The sequence below is a fragment of the Electrona antarctica genome (genome assembly GCF_951216825.1).
Source record: "Electrona antarctica genome assembly, chromosome: 2".
NCBI classification, from domain to species: Eukaryota; Metazoa; Chordata; class Actinopteri; order Myctophiformes; family Myctophidae; genus Electrona; species Electrona antarctica.
In genome coordinates this window covers 33,468,451-33,490,918 of record NC_136807.1, presented here as the reverse complement: position 1 = coordinate 33,490,918, position 22,468 = coordinate 33,468,451, and the positions used below count along the sequence as shown (strand labels likewise).

The 22,468-nt window shown below is 40.0% G+C and overlaps 2 protein-coding genes across 2 annotated transcripts in view; one reads left to right on the top strand and one right to left on the bottom strand.

Moving 5' to 3' along the window:
- The window catches only part of cacna1fa (calcium channel, voltage-dependent, L type, alpha 1F subunit a), a 56,276-nt gene extending 51,037 nt beyond the window's left edge, over nt 1-5,239 (bottom strand). Inside the window, exons 1-4 of the mRNA XM_079515083.1 lie at nt 5,066-5,239; nt 4,472-4,576; nt 2,605-2,744; nt 2,090-2,235 (exon numbers count right to left, since the gene is read on the bottom strand). Of these exons, the coding sequence (XP_079371209.1) occupies nt 2,090-2,235; nt 2,605-2,744; nt 4,472-4,576; nt 5,066-5,218 (544 nt within the window). The 5' untranslated portion in view covers nt 5,219-5,239. The remainder of the gene's footprint in view (nt 1-2,089; nt 2,236-2,604; nt 2,745-4,471; nt 4,577-5,065) is intronic.
- Nucleotides 5,240-15,884: 10,645 nt separating this feature from the next.
- Nucleotides 15,885-22,425, top strand: pqbp1 (polyglutamine binding protein 1). Its single transcript, XM_079489303.1, has 7 exons — nt 15,885-16,023; nt 17,640-17,707; nt 18,485-18,596; nt 19,179-19,279; nt 20,609-20,782; nt 20,930-20,987; nt 21,203-22,425. Exons 2-7 carry the CDS (start codon nt 17,641-17,643, stop codon nt 21,351-21,353), a joined length of 663 nt encoding a protein of 220 aa, XP_079345429.1. The 5' UTR covers nt 15,885-16,023; nt 17,640; the 3' UTR covers nt 21,354-22,425.
- Nucleotides 22,426-22,468: the final 43 nt, after the last annotated feature.

Sequence of the window (22,468 nt, the reverse complement as noted above, 5' to 3'; positions counted from 1 at the left end):
TGGGGTCAGTTGTAGAGTTGCTGGCCAATATTGATGACATCAGGGATCTCCATCCCTGATGATGTCACGTGATGTCACTCACAAGACCTGGGCACCATATATGGGGGCTTTCCCCATGTATGGGGATTTTGAGTGATACACTGACTGACTGGCGGAAAATGCGCAATTTCATAGTAAATGCGACCTGTGGTCGCAATAATATAGTATAGGCATATATGGAGATCAGGTTGTCCAGAACTGCTGATCCAAACGATAGGCCCCTCCCTGATGACAGGGAGGAACTGTGGAAATCTTGCTGCATTGTGACCGATGGTGAGTGACTACGTCGGCCCCCTTCAGTTTTTACATACCAGGTGGACATTGGGTTTGATGATTTCATCATCTACATGCTAAACAGGGCATTCACACACCTTGGCACCATGGGCAACGCAGTTAGAATCATGCTTTTTGACTTCTCCAGTGTCTTCAGAACTATCCAGTCACAACTGCTTACAGAAGCTTGTGTTGATGGGGGTGGACCATGGTTTGGTGGCATGGATCTCAGACTATCTCTCGGGCAGACTGCAGTATGTGAGACTGCAGGGTTGTCTGTTCGGAGGTGCTGGTGAACATCACGGGCGCTCCCCAGGGCACAGTGCTGTCACCTTTCCTGTTCACCCTATAAACATCTGACTTCCACTTCAACTACAAGACATGTCAGTTGTCACCTGCATCTCAGGTAACAACACTGTTGAGCACGCATTGTTACGGAGGTTGTGCACTGGAGCAAGGCAAATAGCCTCTGGCTCAATGCTAGCAAGACCATGAAGATGGTGGTGGACTATGGCACGACCAAGAGTGTACCTCCGGTTCCCAGCAACATATTAAGGTAGTGGAGAATGTAGACAACTACAAGTTTCTAGGAGTGCACCTGAACAGGTCATTGGACTGGTCTGACTACTCTGGTCTTCTGTTCTTCTCAAGAAGGTTCAGATCTTTTAGTGTGTGCAACAGGATGCTGCAAATGGCTGGTGAGGAAGGCACTTTATGTGGCGGCCATATTGGATTTGGCCGCCATGGCGACCCCGAAGGTAACTGGCTCGGGTTCCCTAGCTAAATCATTAGAGCATGCCCTGGACTACATCTGGGCCAAATTTAGTCCTTTTAATATTGATTGGCGCGGAAAAATCCATAAGGCCCGTGACTATTGCTGAAATCTTGTCCATATACAGTAGGTGATTATGGTCATTAAAGCTAATTATACTAATTATGAAAATTGTTCAACATATGCAAGTTAGCATCCGGCGGTTTCTACATGCTGGGGACCCATACATACTCAACATTTGTACTATAAAACCTTGGTGTACTCAACATGTCTGGGTTCACAATGAGACTCTATGGGCTGGCAAATAGACTGACTAACTGCACTTGAGCTGGGGGGGGGGGGGGGGGGTGTGATGTACAAATGTCAGTTGCTGTGACACTTTGTGGTACTTGTATAAATGTTTCATACCATATGTTGTAATAATTCTGACCTTTAGTGCATTTATTTTTAGTCTTTAGGGGGCGTGGTAACATTTTGATATATTTTCAGCCATTTTGGGCCAAGGTGGGCTGCTTTTCTTTTCTACCTTTCATTACCCAGTAGGTTGTGACATTTTTTATGTATGAAACATAAGGTTTTGGCTACATTTTCTATGTGTATGTTTCATTGTGCTAGGTGCCAATCACTTAAGTTGAAGCGTTTTCTTTAACAAATTTGCTACATTTCATGATCTAGATTCACATATGAGTAAACTAAGGCACCAATACTTGTTTCAGATGTTAGGTATATGTATTTATGACATTTGAGAAAGATTTGGTGTTGCCAAAATCAATATAACACATTTTACAAGCAAAAACAGCAGCACAAGATTTTCGTTTTTTGGTTATACACTTGTATATACATTTCTGGCTTGTGACAAAATACTGCAGGATATTATGCGGAGAACTTTTAACCCAAAGTCCAGAAGGACTATGGAAATATGCATTGAAATCGTAGTGCCAAAGACGCGGGAACGAAACCGAACGAAAAGGGACCTCGCAGCACGGCCTAACATTGTGAACTTACTTGGTACTCCAGAGACCAGTCGGAGTGGTCTCAACACTCTGAAGGCTCTGAGAGCTTTGACGTCCAAACCTCCAGGTTTTCCTGCAGCGTGGTGAGCCTCCCCTGGTTTATGATCCGTCAACCCTTCTGTTATCACACTGATCAACCTGCAGACGCACACGCACACACACACACACACACACACACACACACACACACACACACACACACACACACACAGGCTTGAGACTATTCTTTCAGATAATTGTTTAGTTTGTGTGTGCACATGTAAATGTGCAGTATAATATAGTATATCTGAAAGTATTTACGTAAAGTAGTTATTTCTGAAAGTATTTATATTGAAAACCCTTCAGTGCAATGCAACAGGGGCAGGGAATAACTAACAGGGAATGTAATGCTGCAGAACAGATCTACTGCCCTAAACAATTGTGTGTTGAAGTGCACGCGTATCTGAGTCAGAGAGCTGAGAGAACACTACTAGATCTTGTACTGTAGCTGTATAAATCCCAGCATACCCAACAATGACGATGACGAAATCGAGCAGATTCCATCCACTGCGTATGTAGGCACTGGGATGCATGACCAGACCATAGGCCAGAATCTTTGTGAAGGTCTCAATGGTGAAGATGACCAGGAACACATACTCCACTTGTTCCTATATACACACAACATGGGCACAGAGGGAAGACAGAATTGAAAACATGTAGTTGCACCATATCATCACTGCTGGGCTTCTCTTCATTGGTTACATGTACATTTTCATTTAAAGTTATTTGAATATGTTATTAGGCGTTGTATGGACAAGGTTCTGAATATATTAAGACACAGCTCCTTTATTAGGGCCTCAGATCAGGGCTATTGAAAATCCCACATATGTAACAACCATAACAGCATGTTCTATATCTAACTATGTAATAAGTTATTACATAGTAACATAAAGCATGTTCTAAAAGTATGGAATAACCATAGAGATGAAACCATATTCTATGTGTATGGCAGTTTATTTTATTTTTTTCTGTTGTATTAAGTTGTATTTACTCTGTATAGGGCTTTAATTGTATTTTTTTAATGTATTTGAATCTGCACGTCAGAAGCCATTGAGGTACGATATACAGTGAAAGTACTTACACGCAGAACATTTTAATTGGCAGACATTGTAAGCATTTCCAACCACACAGAAATGAGCAGTATTAGCTGCACAGTGCTGATCTCTGTGGTTTTGTGACCTCTTGACCCACTGCCTGGTTAACACTGGTTAAGCCGGTCACCAGATCCCTTTCTAGCAACCTTTGTCCTAATACGAATCACTGCCACCACTGTCAATAGTTATTTAGCACAAGTTGGCACAGACACGCACAACATGGACAAAGCTCATGAGGAGTGCATCATAAGGAATTGCATAGTCAATATTTAGTCACCTGATTTATTTCCGGTCAGTTTATGAAAGTAAATATAAATGAGTACTGTAGGCTATAGGAAATCAATAACTAAAATGATAAGGTTTAAAACTTTCCTTTTTGCTTAGAGAGCTGACTCTGGCTTGCCTGGGACTAGCCCTAAAGTTATGCAGCTATGGTTTAGAAACTGCTAACCCTGTAGGTGTATTGATGGTTTCCATGGACTATTATAACTGTTATTGTTATTATAGTACGGTCTACTGGCCTAGGCCTATTGTTGTTGTTGTTGCATTTCTGTGACCCCTTTCTCTCTCTCTCTCTCTCTGGTGGTAAATAAATACAATTGACCTGACTACCTTGACATGTGGGGTGTGAATTATGTCAGACTTCAGAGTCCAATCCAATAAAGGGATCCGCTCCTTAAGCAACGGAGGGACTCATGTATCCCACAATGCATGTGAGTGAGTGAGTGAGTGAGTGAGTGAGTGAGTGAGTGCGTGCGTGCGTGCGTGCGTGCGTGCGTGCGTGCGTGCGTGCGTGCGTGCGTGCGTGCGTGCGTGCGTGCGTGCGTGCGTGCGTTCCTTCATTATTGTTCATCACTTTAATGTTGCAGCTGGTAACTGCAAAGTACTGGTAAAAACTGGTAAATCTGCAAAGTAACTTGTCCCTACAGCTGTAAAATAATTGTACAAAAGTAGAGTAAAAAACTAAAATGTCTGATTCTGAGTAAGCACATAAAGATTGTACTTACTCTAAGTACAGTATTTAAGTAAACTGCAGTAAACTGTTGGATTAAAAGAGTCCTTGCTGTGTAGTTACAGAATCAGTCCATTACTTAAGTCCATTTCATATCAAGTGGTATTTGATTCCTGACATAGATTGTGTTTAATGTAATACAGCAACAAATCCATAGGTGACTGTTCTACATGTTTCATTTTTAAACCTTTCTAACTTGTATGTTCAGCACAAGCCAAGAGCAACTCACCAGGTTGTGATTGACCCGGTTGGAGTCGTCATCGGGGTACGGTTTGGTAACGCCCATGGCCACGCAGTTGGCAAAGATGGCGAGTAGAATAAATATATCAAAAGGCTTGCAGGGCTGCGGTTAAAGATTATACAGTAGGCTAGTTGGCATCTCTGCTATACTGACAGACAGACACGACATGAATGGCAAGGAGGAGGTTCAACATGTAACAAACATCCTGGAGAGAGGAACTGAACCTGCATAAGAATGAAAACTTTCAAGATTTTCCAAATATGTTCCAAAATAGTAGATGTACAACCTAGCAGCACGGCACAAAGTGACGCACTGTGAGCTTGTATGTATGCTATTTTTGAATAGCCAACGCTAAAATATAAAACTACACAGATGCATTCCCGGTATGCTGACATACAGAAATGTGCATAATAATAATAATAATAATAATAATAATAATAATAATAATAATAATAATAATAATAATAATAATAATAATAATAATAATAATAATAATAATAATAATAATAATAATAATAATATGGTTCCCATGCACTCTTTATGGTGGGGACACACATAAAACCCATAAAACAGAGAAGGATATTTCCATTCCACCAGGTACAGTGCTGCCAAGCGGATGGGGTTGCTAAGTGTGAGGCAGCAGAGAGCTCGGGGGGCTCTGAGGGCAGACTTGTTGGCCTGCATGGCCTTCTTGCCGGCCCCTCCTCTCCTCTTGGCAGAGGTGGTTGAGCCCATGGTGTCCGACTTCCCGGCATCGCCCCCCTCGACGTCATCTGCCAACAAACAAACAGGGTTGCACAACAATCATTTAGTTTTTGTTTCAACCACTTTTTTTTAACTTTTTGTGTTGATTTGTTGAGATATGATCATTTAAAAAAAATACAAGAATTCAAACGTGCTTCTTGAATATTAAGTAATAATCGCTAAGACAATAACAATCAACAGTTGCAGCCATATACACAACCATTGAAAATCACATTATAAATTATAAAAACATAAGCAATTATAATGTATAATTGCTTGTGTTTTTATGCATGAAAAACTGAATGCAAAGAGGTCATAGAAAACGTTTGAAATCCATTGAAGTTGTAATCATTATAGTCATTGTCAGATATGCTGTTCAAAGCTTAAAAAGATAACAATATACTAAAACTAAATCTAGGGAAACACATGGTGACCTAGACCTTGGGAGTGCTGTGATGACATGCCATAAACTGCTGCCTGCATGGGGTGAGTCTTATAGAAGCCCTGCTGTGTTGATGCTAAACAAGTCATGATGAATCTATACTGTATTCATCACCAAGAGGGAAAGGATTTGACCACACACACAGAGAGCAGAAGGCTTCAGAAGATATAGGCCCAGGTGTGACCTACTTCTTTATTCAGAGCAGTGTGGCACTGTCCCCAAGCAGGACACCTGTTGTGTTGATCAAGGCCTCACACATGAAGCCTGATGGGGGAGTAGGCTATTTGTTTATGATAGGTAAAATTAGAGATGAATAGCCAAATTGATAAAGGCCCATAAAATAATGTGAAATGACATAAAAGTATATTATGGACTGGAGGGCCCAATTAAGTGCGAATAGATATTGCCTTTGGTATGGATTTATTTGACTGTTGAAGTTGAAATGTGTTTGACACATTACATCACCTTCACTGAATGTCCACACTAGGCTACTCATATTTCAGGAAAATAAATATTAAAACATATTCTATATTGATGCTAATTGTGATCACTATTTGTAAATACTGAACATTTTTCCCCAGACCATAATCTACTTCACAGTAGAGTAGGCTACAGCTAATGCTGATTAATGTTTCCTTAAGAAGGTGGTTCCTTATATCACGTATAGGCCTACCTTTCTTTATTGGGTCCATGTCCGTAGTTGATTTAGGTCAAGTTTAACCTCGATATCACGTCAAAAAACAAACTCCTCAGGGTAATTGTGATAGGGCACGGACCATATGAACCCGTCAATAAAGTAATGTCTAATACATGAAAGAACATCAACAGTTTGTTTCATCGTCCATATGAAGCCCGTCCGTCCCGATCGGACGATCGGTCCATTCCGTCGTTAAATCCAATTAAACTATTTGCAAATTCTTCCACGTGCAGATGAAAACGGGAAACGACTTTAGCCCAAACATGGCTATAATAATAATAATAACCACTTCGAATATAAAAGTAACGTCGTTCGCATAGGCCTAATGTAGGATATACGTATCTGCGATGGTCAGTCTTGGGGATTAAACTAATTGAGCCGTTTAAAAGGATGACAGGGGAAATCTCAGGGGAGGGTGGAGGTAGCCTATACAGATATAGGGCCGGAGAAAAAAAAACTCTGGTCGGTCACGTTTTGTGAGACGGTGAAAGCTAAAATAAATAAATAAATAAATCGTCCTATAAGAGATTGACCTAAGGAAATGCTCCTAGAAATTATTTGTCAACTATAGCTAGTGAGGGTTGCAACTGATTTCAGCACTTAGGACAGCGACTGCTGTGACCTCCATACCATGCAGGACCACTGTAACGACGAGAGGGGGCGCACCTCTTCCGTAAATGGCAGGAGACCATAGAGCAGCTACAGTATGTGCATATTATGCACTTTTAGACATAAACAGGTAGTGTTCCTCGGAAGGACATTCAGGTGTCATAACAGCAACACCAGTATGAATGAAACAAGAGAGGAAAAAGTCAAGAACCAAACCAAGATAAAGACAAATAAACCAAACCATATAATAGTTCACACATGTACAGTAGGCCTATAATAATTCGATTTTATGTAAAAAATAAATACATGTATCTACTTGTTGTGGCTGCTTGGATAAGAAAATGTACTTTTATATTTGCCATATTCATTTTCATAGTAGGCCTAAGTGCAAACAGAGAGAATATATTAAAAAGGTGCTTTGCTGCAATAAGGTGTTCATATCATAGGAATATGAATAGCATCAGATACTGATGTCAAAAGGTCAAGGAATGCTGACCTTCCATGTTTCGCTGTCAGAAATATTTTGATATGTGTTGATCATTCTATTTACAGTATATATATTATTTACTGTGTGAAGTACTTTGTAAAGAGTTTCCTAGAGTATGCCTACGTGTGCAGTGTATTAAACGTATCATGTATGTGCACTTGTGCAGTGAAGGCCTGCATTTGTATGTGCAGTGTGATAAACATAGGCCAACATGTACTGTATGTGCAGTGTGTTAAACATACTGTAGAGTGTAGACCCATATGTGCAGTGTGTTAAACATACTGTAGAGTGTAGACCCATATGTGCAGTGTGTTAAACATACTGTAGAGTGTAGACCCATATGTGCAGTGTGTTAAACATACTGTAGAGTGTAGACCCATATGTGCAGTGTGTTAAACATACTGTAGAGTGTAGACCCATATGTGCAGTGTGTTAAACATACTGTAGAGTGTAGACCCATATGTGCAGTGTGATAAACATACTGTAGAGTGTAGACCCATATGTGCAGTGTGTTAAACATACTGTAGGTGTAGACCCATATGTGCAGTGTGTTAAACATACTGTAGAGTGTAGACCCATATGTGCAGTGTGTTAAACATACTGTAGGTGTAGACCCATATGTGCAGTGTGATAAACATAGGCCAACATGTACTGTATGTGCAGTGTGTTAAACATACTGTAGAGTGTAGACCCATATGTGCAGTGTGATAAACATACTGTAGAGTGTAGACCCATATGTGCAGTGTGTTAAACATACTGTAGAGTGTAGACCCATATGTGCAGTGTTAAACATACTGTAGAGTGTAGACCCATATGTGCAGTGTGATAAACATACTGTAGAGTGTAGACCCATATGTGCAGTGTGTTAAACATACTGTAGGTGTAGACCCATATGTGCAGTGTGTTAAACATACTGTAGAGTGTAGACCCATATGTGCAGTGTGTTAAACATACTGTAGAGTGTAGACCCATATGTGCAGTGTGTTAAACATACTGTAGAGTGTAGACCCATATGTGCAGTGAATAATTGAGTGTACAATTCAAGGTTCTTTGCAAGCCTGATAATAGCTGGTGGACTAGGTCCAATTATTCCTATTAGTTTTCTGGGATGGGAAAACCATGCAGTGTCCATAAGAATTGTCTCAGGACTTCTGCAAGTAAAGACAATTCCAGGGACTAGTGTATGAGCTAGTCCCTTTAACATTATGTTAAAGGTTGAAATGCAGGCTGGACAACAGTCAAATGAGATAACCATAATGACCTGAGGAGCCACATGGCACAGTATATTTACTTATTCATGAGCAATAATAAGATGTCTGTAATGTCTGTGATATTGTTGAAGGCTTATAGTTCGATTCTACTGTAAATAAAGTAGCCTAACATTTATTTTAGTTTACAACACTGATCAATAAGCAGCTTTCATTAAGCAGAACACAGGCAGAACACACCCAGTTAGATTTAGTACACTGTTTAATCTCACCTCAAAGCAGGTCTCATTTAAAAAAAGAAAGGGGAATAACATTTGGATAATAATAAACCACAAAGCTTTATAAACACAACACAATGGCTGACTGGTAATATTATATAATATCTATTTTAAAATCTACTTCACTTCACCAGGGTTTGTGAGCATATTCCTCCATGTTTGTTTACTGACAACCCTCTGCTGACAACCAGCAGTGAGTGACATCATGGTTGCTGCAGCATAGTTATAAAGTCCTGCAGCAACATGTGTCACTGTCAAGTGTAAACTTTGTGTTGTCTTTGCAGTAAACTGATATCATAATTGGCAGCCAGGATTTTGACCACACTACAGCACTGATATGAGAGACTTCAGTGATATGATATTCACTTATTAAACATAGTGGCACAATATAAGTCTACAATTATTGCATTTGACTACAACATACTACCCCCCCCCCCCCCCCCCCCCTCAGATGATGGAAAACAACAAAATATGTTGCAATACAGACAACAGACATTTACATAACCATATCACCAGGGGACTATGTTCCAATGCAAGCACTGTGTAAATGCACTTAACAAATCAAAGTTTGGCGTGCCAGAATCTTCTTCAATTAAACTGAAGTCATTGTTTCTGGAGCCAAGCAAGAATGATTAATAGTGCTCAGCTTCAATCTGTAATGTTAAAAGCCCCAACCCAAGCCAGAAATCTTGATGTAGTCATGGACTAAGATGACATCAGCCTATAAAAGGACTTTTGTTTCAAATGGATTTAGAAAAACTTGTCCCTGCATTTATCTTCAGTAGACTTACTACTACACATATGGTATATATATATATTGTCCAAAGGACATTTACTAACAAGACTCCATCATCATCAGTATCATCATAATCACCCAAGAAATAATACACATTCAAAACAAAGAAAACACCATGAACAAAAAAGACAAAACACAAGACAAAACATGTACAGAAGTCTGATTCTGTAGTGTAAAACAAACATGGGACATCAATCAGATAAAACATAGTACAACATAGTACATGATATTTCCCACAGGCAATGAAACAGAGTCCAATACCGATTACAATTATAACACACATCTGGATGAACTACTGAACCTATTTAACTCAACAGTAGTTATATAGGTTCTCATCAACTAGCCTGGAAACCAGACAAATCTGCCATTGCAAAAAATAGTCTGGCCATGTATGTTGTATGTACCAGCTGTATGTAATTTGTATAACTTAAGCCGGGCATTCACTCACTGCGACTACTCATATTTACATTAACATTAGATCTCAGATATATTTCGAAATGCCAAAAAACCTCTCAACTAATCTCAGACAGGTAACTAAAAGCAGCAGTTTTTATGCACCACATAGCCCTAGTCCTAGTGGAACAAAGTCACAGAACACTGCAGCTCTGCTACAACCCTATGCTGTTCTTTTAAATAAAATATGAAGACCTTTCTGTTTGCCGCTGCCTTTTTCTGTTTTTTTATTTTTTATTTCTGAAATATAATTGTATTATATCTAAGCTAAAATAAGCGTTTATATTCTTATTTTCTATTATCTTAAACTCTTAAAGGGATATTTCACTTTCAAAAAAACGTTTGGTCCAGCCCAGATGGATGCTAGATTCAAACGATGGATTTGGGATGGTATAACAACATATTGTCTGATTTCATCCAGTACAGGCCTGGAAAGCTTCCAATATCTGAAAGACAAACACGATTTAGAAAAACAGGATTTTTATAGGTATCTACAGTTAAGGCACCATTTTGATAAACACATAAAAACAGACAAACCTGAAACTGACCTGATTTACATCTTTACTGAAGCTTATAAAGGTGAAACCACCAAAAAACTGACATCAAAACTATATTCGAATATACAGTCTGCTAAAAATCACTCCACATCTTATGTCAAACTTAAATGGGAAAAGGAGGCAAATCTAACCATCGCAGAGGAGAACTGGCTGAATATATGTAATATGATATCCACAACCACTAGTTCTGGCCTATGGAGAGAATTTTCATGGAAAAACATGATTAGGTTCTTCATTACGCCGAAAATAAAAAGCCTACAGAGTGGGACACCGTAAGCAGGGAATTGTTGGAGAAAATGTAACGTATTCTGGGACTGCCCAATAATACAACAATTCTGGCTAGAAATAGACATTAACACAATAATGGGTTTCGAGATTGAATTTGAATTTACAAATGTGTATCTGTGTAACATACCAGAGGACCTTAATACCCCATATAAATACCTTCTTAAAATACTGCTAGTGGCAGCAAAAAAAGCAATAACCAAGAAGTGGCTGGATAGAAGCCCACCTAAGAAAGGAGAGTGGACAGCCATTGTACGAAACATATACGAAATGGAGGAACTTACTTTCGCCGTTAGGATATGTACAGAAAAGTTTCACAGATACTGGTTGAAATGGATATTATACATGGGAGTAGACATTTTGTAAAGGATCTATATATATATATATATATATATATATATATATTAAATAGTGTGTTTATAGATTTTTCTTTTTGACAAGCAGTGGATAAAACAGTACAAGTTTTGTCCAAAGGACATTTACTAACAAGACTCCATCATCATCAGTATCGTCATAATCACCCAAGAAATAATACACATTCAAAACAAAGAAAACACCATGAACAAAAAAGACAAAACACAAGACAAAACATGTACAGAAGTCTGATTCTGTAGTGTAAAACAAACATGGGACATCAATCAGATAAAACATAGTACAACATAGTACATGATATTTCCCACCCCCCCCGTCATTGTTTTTCATTATCTTGTACATTGGACGAGAAGATTGATTTAATTTAAGCAACAAAAGAAATGGAATACCGATGTATAATTATCATGAACCCTGTAACTGGGAACGAATGGAAGAAGAACTGAAACTACTCAAAGAGGGTTCCCTTACTCCCCTGGAACTGTACGACCCGTAACACAATGAAAGTTAATAATAGAAATGTAACAAATGACTTGTAACAATTACGAAATGTACTGTGATGCCCAACATGACCCACCTGTTTACAAAAAAAACAACAACAAAAAAGTTTCAAAAAAAAAGAAAAAAGCGTTTGGTCATTTTATCGTCTACTCAGGCGTATGTGAACATCCCAGACAGTTTATAAGTTACTTGATTCAGTATTTAGATATTTGATATTCCTTTTTGCTGCCCCGACCCCTTCCTATACAAACCCACTATAACTTCAAATTCCATTTTAACCATGATAGATTCATCGAAAACACCCAAACTTTTTTCTGGTGACTGATATTGTCCTTCTAATACATCATTTACTGTTTTCATTTATTTTTAATAATTCTTTTGGAAAAGAACCTCCTCCAGGAAGAGGCCGGAGGAGACTAAAACGTCAAAAAGAATTACTAAAAATAAATGAATACGCTCACTTATTATAGTACTTAGTTAGGGTCCAGTATATAACGTTAGTACTATGAAATCATATTGATGACATAAGGGAACTCCATATATGGGCATTAAATGGGCAGCAGATGACAGGGTCCAACCGAATTCTCACTCGGCACTGCACCTTGGGTCATCTGTGATGCACAAGCCAAGCTTGACAAGTCTTTTAATGTTTGTTTAGAGCACTTTAAACAGACATTACCAGGCGCGCACTTCAAATGAGTGTGATTTTTTGGTGTGTGCTTTCAGCACCCTCTGATGGGCAGAGTTGTGAAGTGTGGACAAGTTGGTGTCTCTTGAGACTTCCTGACTCATTGAAACTCTTGTCACACTGGGCGCAGCTTGAAAGGTTGTTCCCCAGTGTGAAGGTTCCGGTGTGTCTTCAGGTTACTTGACAGACCGAAACTCTTGTCACAATGTTTACAGCCGAAAGGTTCAGGCATCTGGTTAGGATGCCTCTCGGGCGTCTCCCTAGGGAGGTCCTCGACGCACGTCCCACTGGGAGGAGACCCCGGGGCAGACCAAGGCGCAGTTGGAGGAAATTATACATTGACCAACTGGCCTTGGAACGTCTCGGGATCCCCCAGGAGGAAGTCACTAATGTAGCTCTGGAGAGGGAAGTCTGAAGCACTCTGGTGGAGCTGTTGCCCCCGCGATCCGACTACAGATAAGAGGTTGAAGATGGATGGATGGATGGAGGTTTTTCTCCAGTGTGGATTCTCTGGTGCGTCTTCAGGTTACTTAACACGCCAAAACTCTTTCCACACTGTTTACAGTCGAAAGGTCTTTCTCCTGTGTGGATACGCTGGTGAGTCTTCAGGTTCCCTGACTCACTGAAACTCTTGTCACAATGTTTACAGCGGAAAGGTCTTTCACCAGTGTGTTGACGTTGGTGTGCATTCAAGTTGCTTGACGCGCCAAAACTCTTGCCACAGTGTTTGCATCGGAAAGGCTTTTCTCCGGTGTGGCAACGCCGGTGAGTCTTCAGGTTACTTAACACATTGAAACTCTTGTCACAGTGTTGACAGTGGAAAGGTTTTTCTCCAGTGTGGCAACGCTGGTGAGTCTTCAGGTTCCCTGACACACTGAAACTCTTGTCACAGTGTTGACAGTGGAAAGGTTTTTCTCCAGTGTGGATGTGCTGGTGTGTCTTCAGGTGACTTCTCTGACTGAAATGCTTGTCACACTGTTTGCAGTTGAATGTTTTTTCTCCAGTGTGGAGACGCTGGTGTCTGTTAAGAGTGCTTAAATGACTGAAACTCTTGTCACACTGTTTACAGTGGAAAGGTCTTTCTCCAGTGTGCACAGGTTGGTGTCTGTTAAGAGTACTTAAATGACTGAAACTCCTGTCACACTGTTTACATTTGTGAGTTTTCTTTACTTCTCCTTTCTGAGTTTTGGCAGACTGTTGATCATTGGATCTTGGTTTGCCTTCTGCATCTTCTCCTTGTTTCTGGCTGGTTACTTGCTGTAAGGCTGCCGAGGTGATCTGTCCATTTCTTTGCATTTGGAAGTAGAGGTCTTTGTGGCTCCTCTTCATGTGTTTATAGAGGAAGACCCAAGATGTGAATGTGAAAGCATATGGACACTCAGAACAGGAGAAAACCGGAGTCTCTGAAGATTGGGACATTAGGAATGGAGATGTAAGTGGAAAGGACTGGACCGGAATAGAATTTTCGTTGAGCTGGAAGATGTTACTCTAACTTCATTTTCACATTTTATATATTATTATAAGCTGAACGTGTGACTCTGGTCTGACATCACTCACAACACAAATGTTACATTGCATTCTTATTTCTAAACTATGCTGATTTGCGCAGGCATTCGACGTCAGCAACCTGTTGTCAGGGGTACTGTCAACAAACACCTGCCCGGAGATGTGATCATACTTCCTTGCCCCTGTTAAGTGGCGAGCTGCCACGTTTTGGACTAATTTAGGCGTGACAGGCAGGCTTGGGTAACACCAACATAAAGTGCATTACAGTAGTCGAGTCGGTTGAGATAAAAGCATGGATAAGACGTTCAAAATCAAAACTAGGCTAACAGCCTCAGCTGATAAAAGTTGGAACAGAGTTAATATGTTTAAAGTTAAACTTAAAATGACCACCGGTTTTAAAAAATAGCTGTAGAGGGCCCAGATCCAGAGAGGAGGTGTCACAGGCGCGCAATTTGGAATGCCACCAACGCTCCAGGATTCCACAAACGTTCCAGGATCCAGGACCCGCCTTACCATGTGTCTGATTGGCTCCCGGGCAGGCATAGTTTTACTGAGGTTAGGGTTAAGGTTAGGTTTATGTATAGTTTTACTGATGTTAGGTTATATAGTTAGGTTTAGGGTTAGGGTTTCCCTTCATTGTCAATGGCGTTTTTAAAACAAACATTGAACTAAAAACAAACATTAAACCTGTATATGGGAGGGGTTAGAACCCCTCAAAAAAAAGAAAAGCTGATTTGCTAGTAAATTCTCCATTCATTGCCAATGGCATTTAATGTTTGTGTAAGGACAAAATAGCCGATTTGATTGATTTCATTGGCAAATTTGGCAATGTGACACACAACACACAAGTTTATGGACAAAAAGCTGTATAGCCTATAGGAGGGGATAGCGCCCCTAAAAAATAGACACTAAGCCAATTTGCTCAGACACTATGATGTAAAATTCTCCATTCATTGTCGATGGGAAGGACAAAAATAGACATGCTCAGACACTAAAATTCTCCATTCATTGTCAATGGGAATTTAATGTTTGTGACGTAAATCTACACTAATAGCTGAATATAGGAGGGGGCCGAGGGCCCCTCAAAAATCAAACCCGGAGGGAGGAAGTACATGGAAAAAAGGATGAGGCCAAGAATTGTGCCCTGTGGCATTTTTGGTAACAGGTCAGGTCGCCCCAATTCCATCTCGCCCCAGCTTTTTTCCGCCGACCTCATGCCGACAGCTCGGTGCGGCGGTTCTTGTATTCTTTATTTTGTTTTACTGAGAATAAGGTTAGAAATAAGTTTAGGGTTAGGCATAGTTTTACTGGGGTTAAGTTTAGAAATAGGGTTAGGTGTAGGCATTGTTTTACTGAGGTTGAGGTTAGGAATAAGGTTAGGTTTAACCGTTTAAACATAATTTACTTAGATTACTTTAGGAATACCAGGCCGCGCTGTTCCGCTGGCTGTACGCCCGGGGCGAGTTGGTAAAGGGGCGAGCAGTCTCGTATTCGCATTTTTGACCCTCTATCACACGGAACTATGTTTTTTGTGTCCATATCACTACGCCCAAAAAATAGTTCCATGTGATAGAGGGGTCAAAGTTGAACGAAAGTTGCTAATATTTTAGAAATAGGTCAACAATACAAATTACGTTAGTTTTGTGAATTAATTTACCAGAGGTTTTGAATCACATTCAGAACTCCCAGTACAGGACTCGGGCAATCAATTAATACAGTTGCAACCACTATATTAATGGCAAGCCATTTAAAAAAATCTGAACTGTCCCTTTAATACTCTATGAGGCGCGACGTCATCATTGTGCGCAAAGGCAACGACAAACGAGTGTGTGCTTAGTTTCGGCATAGGCTTTCGGTCTTGCATGAACCGTGTTTACATTGTTCTTCACGGTGTGATCGTTTGGTAATTCGTTGAGCAAGGTAACATGTTAACCTTTTACGCTTCGGCACATCAGTTCATGAAGATATTCTATCACGCGATCGTGATTATACTAATGCACAGATAGGGAGATAGTTGCTGAGGTAGTAGTGAATAGTAGCTGGTGTGGAACATCCGGGGTGTTTGTCCTGTGCGACGCTCTTCAATGTGTTGAAAAAAGTATTGTATTTTATCTAGTAACAGACTGATGAAGGCAATAATGTAGTGCACCAGATATTACAATGTTGTGCGTATTGTAATATGATGTTAGCTGCAAGTATGCAGCCCCATATTGCGGGTTAGCTTTCAAACAATTTAGCATGCATATCATACTCATAGCCATTCTAGGGCTACAAGCAACTTGGATGCTATAACTGGCTGCTTGTGGCTGCTAAGTGCTAACATACAGCAATATAGACATAATATGACATGTTACAGGCTATGGCTGTTTTAAATTATGCAAAACAATATAGTGTTAAGACTACCCAGGCCAGTCCAGAGACTCCAGAACCATGATGCATTGACATAAAAAGATAATGACAATATTAGCCGCAATTTGCAACACTAGGCTTTTTTTAAATATATATAATGGAAAATTGCATTGCCGATCTGCTTGTAAACGACGTTAAACTCACCAACATTGCAGCGGTGTAGGGAAAGCTTAAATTGTCCTCTTTAAAACGGGCAAAACGTTTGTTTCATAAAAATCCACTGTAGACATGTTATGAGCTACTGCTACTTTGTACTTTCTGTCAAGAAGAAATTCTGTGCAGGTGATTATTTTTCTATTTCTAACTATTGGAGTTTGGAAGCGCTCGTCGAAGTCGCTGAACGGTTCTGCATGCGTATTGCGTACCACCTGTTTCGAATTTACACATAATGCAGGAGGCAGCAGCACGACCCGTTAATAAAAACGAGTGCTTACCAACTCCAACACTTAGAAAAAATATCATGGCACGGAATGTCTTGACAGAAAGTAGCTCATAAGTCATAACATGTCTATTACGATGGATTTTTATGAAACAAACGCTGTGCAGTTTGAAAGAGGAAAATTCAAACTTTCCTTACACTACAGCTGCAATGTCGGTGAGTTTAACGTAATTTAATACAAGCAGAAAATTAATGCAATTGGGATATCAATGGAGGGTATTGCAACTAGTTTCATCCCATAAAAAAATGTGTGTTGCAAATTGCGGCTAGACAATATGGACTGTAGCCTATAATGTGCAAATGCAGGGAATCCAAACTAAACGCCACCAGAAGTGTATATTTGTACGTCTCTAAATGTTATGATGAATTGAACATGGTGGACCCTATTGTAAACAAGTGTAATGCTTTATGGTGTCGTCCACAGTTAACAGTTTTGTATTGTGCTTGAAATGTACTGTAATTCTCTAAACTGTTAATAAATACATCAATCAATCAATCAAAACCACCAGACAAGTGGTGGCAAATATTGACTTTTGGTAGAAAGTATGTCAGCAAAACTAGCCACAAGCATGTATGTAACCAGTTTACTGCCAAAACGTCCAGATTGACTGCTGAATTTGGCGGTTGAAAATGACTGACTTTGTTGTCCTGCTGTTTGCATCTTGTCTAATGTTTATCTTTTCTGCAGGATGCCTCTGCCTCCAGCGTTGTTGGCTCGCTTGGCCAAGAGAGGAATTGTGAAGCCGACAGATCAAGGTAGCCATGTGTAAGAATGTGTAATTACGACTTTGGCTGTGTCAAGACTGGCAGCCAAACCAAATATGGCCTATCCAGATTGGTTTGAAGCTGAACAAGTCTGAAGAACAGCAAGAAAACACAATGGAAGATGTTTGCTTATCATATTTGAGCTACATTTCTAGGTGGTTTGAAATGCGATTCAAAACTGATGTCAAGCTGTGTCTGGGGGCGCCCGCTGGCCACATGGTCCAGTGGGCCATGTGGTGTCACATATAGGCTTTGGCAGCGCGTTGCGTGTACGAGTCCCGTTCATGACGACCTTTGCTGCGTGTCTCTCCCCTTCTCTCTCTCCCTCTTTCCTGTCTATCTTCAGTTGATACTATCAATAAAGGCAGAAAAGCCAAAAACAAATCTTAAGGCTGGGGTCTTCGGACACTGAAGCCTAATTCATATTTCATCGTAAAACAGTGTCGCTCACTGAAAATAACAGATCTACAAGCTCACAACTTGTTGCGATGCTGCACATTGAGCTTGTTGATCTGCTATTTTCGGCAATTGACACAATCGTCCGACATAGTGTAAATTATACACGGCAACCAATGCAGATAGGTTGACGATGTCTGAATACACAAATCCGACCTGATCACTTGCAAATAACATTGTGGACAATGAGTTAGTTCTAAAGATCACATTTGAGAAATCCGGTTCACCTGCGATCTGACAAAGCCTTAACGTGTTAGGCTACATGTAAACATAACATTTACCTTACATTTGATTTTGTGCTCATCCATCTAGATGGTGATGAGGAGATCATTGCAGAGGACTATGATGATAACAATGTTGATTATGAGGCCACCAGATTAGAAAGTTTACCACTAAACTGGTACAAAGTATTTGACCCTGTTTGGTAAGTGGCCGTATAATCCTTTTATCTGATTATCACCACCATTATCTTTGCACACAAGAATGAAGAATGTTGCCAATTCTTTTAATGCGTTTTTATTTTAAGAGCCCAATTTAAATTTAGTTGGTCGAGTTCGTTTTCAAGGCACATTTAGAGTTTACATTTTTATTTTCTTGAAATTACTAGTTTAAATTTTGGTTTATTCCATTTTAGTTTCATGGTTGTTTTTTGCATTGGGTATAAGCATTTCTCATGTATGATTAAATAATTAAAGTTAAATTAAAGTCTGACTGACTAGTGACATTGACCATTTTAAACATGTAGCTCTATTTGAAGGAATGTGTTTGATCACATCTGTTGGTGTGATCAAACACACGCTATAAGACTGCAAATTGAGGGGAAAGAAATAAAAAGTGGACACCCAGCTCCATATAGAAACAGCTTGATAAAGAAAAGTTGGTGAGGTTAATAAATCATCTATATGTAGCTGAATGTTCTGTTTGCTATTTTCTTGATCGGTATTCACAACACAACCAGCAACTCTCTTACTGCTGTACCTTCATGACTGCAAATTACAATCCACAGTGGCCTCCCTTACTACTGGAATGTGGAAACAGATTTGGTGGCCTGGCTGTCCCCAACGGACCCAACTTCTGTCATAACAAAACCTGCCAAGAAGCTGAGGGGTACAGTATGACCTTATAAACTCATTCATACAGCAAAAACATCATTTTGATTATAACTGAATTATTTAGATGTCTTTCTCTCAACCACAAGAACTGCTACTCATCACAAAACTAGTTATTGCTTGAAAGTGTTTAAAAAGTTGTGAAATGTTTCAACTTTCCAGTATTGGCAATGTAATATTTTAAATATTTGAAGGATTTTATTAGAGTAAGAGTGACATTTATAGCAAAAGTGTGAGACAGAGCTTTGTGCTTGAAACTTCATGGAGCTGTAATCAAGTTCTTCAAACAGGAGCTAGTTGATCGATGTTGATCAGTCTTGTATTTCTTGGTCTTTACTTGCGCAAGCAGAGCGCGCAAGTACTAGTTTCGCCCGACGATGCGTATGCACCGTCCCAGCAAATGACGTAATGACTACTTGTGCCTGATACGGCAGTGGTGCCAGACTACATACATGTATACATAGGAGCATTACCTCTAATCCTCCCGACACTAAAACATATCGTCATTACGTCACCATCGAAAACCAATTACACTCTGGCATTGGGACCTTTAATCCACATCTTTATTACGTCATCATTGAGAGCTAGTCATCATTGAGAGCTAGCATATGATGCCAGTTATACCCTGACGTCATATGCTGGGACGGACAAAAGTAACCACAGTATACCACTAATCAATTTACAAATTACATATACATATACATAGAGGCATTTCCTGTAATCCACCGACATTGAAAGGGTCCTTCAATCCACTCTTTATTACGCCATCATTGAGAGCTAGTCATCATTGAGAGCTAGCTATACCGGTTATACCCTGACGTCATATGCTGGGACGGTGCATACGCATCAAAAGTATACCGCTAATCAATTTACAGATTACATATACATAGAGGCATTTCCTTTAATCCACCCGACACTGATCGAGATATACGTCACCATCGAAGGCATTGGGTCCTTTAATCCACATCTTTATTACGATATACTTCATAATACTACTTTTTTACGTGCAAAAAGTAGGTACGTACGCTGAGATTTGACAGTTTGTAGCGGTCGACAGTACTTGCGTGCTCTGCTTGCGCACTAGTAGGCCATATGGCCTACTTGTGTGCAACAAGCAAGTAGGCACTCGACAGAGTGCCGTTCTAGTTAATTACTAGGATGTGTTTTTGATTGTTAACTACTTAAACTCTACTGACTCCTTGTGTATCTACACCAAATCTCTTCAGTGAAAATAGCTTTAAAAAAAAGACAAAAAGAAAGTTCACAACATGTGGACGCTGGGGTTCATGTGATTAATAATATTTTGTAACCTGTTGGTTCCTACCAGTGGAGGGAGCAGAGGAAAGAGTGGAGCGGCCGTTTGAGAAGCCAGACAGAGACAGAGAGCGGGAGAAAGAGAGGGAACGGGAGCAGAGAGAACGACTAGTAGACAGAGATGACGGCAGAGACAGAAGGAAGCAGAGGAGAGAGGACGTCGCTCCCTACAGCAAGAATAAGCGAGGTATCAGTTACATCCATGTTCTGCTGAACAGCATGTTTTCAATTACTGTGATTATTGTGTGTGTGTGTGTGTATATGTATGTATATATATATATATATATATATATATTATATATACATACCTGGAATTGTTATCTCTGTGTTTCAGGAAGGAAAGATGATGAGATGGACCCAATGGATCCTAGTGCTTATTCTGATGCTCCAAGGTAATGAGGAAGCTAGCTGACCTTTTTAACTATTTAAGCCCTATTTTCATAAATAAAAAATGTCTAATGGTGATATGCCAGGGGAAAATTGGTTAAACCTAAACACAAAGTATAGCTTGATAAACCCCAGCTTGCATTATAATTTATGAATCACTTGACACAAACCTTTTGACCAGTTGCCATGCTGTATGAATACCATCCTTTCTTGGTTATAGGGGCACGTGGTCCACTGGCTTGCCCAAGCGTAACGAGGCCAAGACGGGTGCAGACACCACAGCAGCAGGGCCTCTGTTCCAGCAGCGTCCGTATCCCAGCCCAGGTGCCGTCCTCAGAGCCAACGCAGCAAATAAACCACCGCCGGAGTGACCAGAACTCAAGAACCAACAGAACCATGACTCCTCTTTGTTTAACAATCACACAACCCCTCAATTTTGTCTGTCTCCCTCACTGGACAGAGTTGCAACCATACACAATTCACATAGACGCTACATAGGCCACTCGGGTCGTACATCATAGTGGCAGGGGAATCTGGCCATAAACCCACTATGAAAAATATGTCTGTTTATATACAAGTACCTGAGACTAAAACATGTTTCTGTTTCATAATCATTCAAGTTAGATAAGGTGTTTTGAAATGAAAACTAAATTTTACTTTTAAGTATCCTAACTGCATCTGTAACAAAGTTAACAAACCAAACCTCTTGAGAATGCATTGAGTTAGGATTTTAGTTGTGGATGTGTACCTCCTGCTTCAATAGACATACATGCATAAGGAAGCACGGCTTGGCCATAAACCAATGCTTTATCAACTTGTATATTCATGATAGCGACGCATCCAGTCTCTAATCTGGTGCTTTACATAACCTTGACATGGTCAACCAGTAAGTGTGTCCTACCTGACAAGGGTGTTGTAAACGTCTCAAATGGAGAGTAGGGAGACCACCTCCGACCACTGCAGATGTACTAGTTGTATTAACATTCTTTATACAGATTGGTTAAAATATGTTGTTAACTGACTCAGATTGTAGCTTTGATGTGAATTCTTCCATGTCAGACCAGAATCCATCATTGCATTCTGAAGTGGGTGTGCAGTGGGCTATATTCACATATTGTTGCTGCACTGTAACTTTCTTCTACCCTGGATTTGAACCTGGTTTCCTGTGTAAGTGCTGAAATCTTTTACCATTGCGTTAAGAGCCAGCTGGCTTGCTCAGGGGATTTATTGTTGACTATCTGGGTGAGACACGACCTTGCTCGGAGATAAAATACCACCCCAATTGTATAAGTTACATTGTACTAACATACAGAACAGATTGAAGAAAGTTACACAGTGCTGCTTTAATGTCTGGATACTCAACTGTAACACCAGTGAATGAATCATGTTTGTTTATTTTTAGTACAGTTGTAAATATGACCCCTGTATCGTGACCTTGAAGTTACCTCATTGTTACTTTTGACTTAAGGATGGATTTTGCTAATAA

Excerpts from the sequence above, each read along its gene's own strand:
- pqbp1 (XM_079489303.1), top strand. The coding sequence starts at position 17,641 with ATGCCTCTGCCTCCAGCGTTGTTGGCTCGCTTGGCCAAGAGAGGAATT. Across the intron at positions 17,708-18,484 it reads TGTGAAGCCGACAGATCAAG|ATGGTGATGAGGAGATCATT; the intron begins GTAGCCATGTGT and ends TCATCCATCTAG. Across the intron at positions 20,783-20,929 it reads CTACAGCAAGAATAAGCGAG|GAAGGAAAGATGATGAGATG; the intron begins GTATCAGTTACA and ends TCTGTGTTTCAG.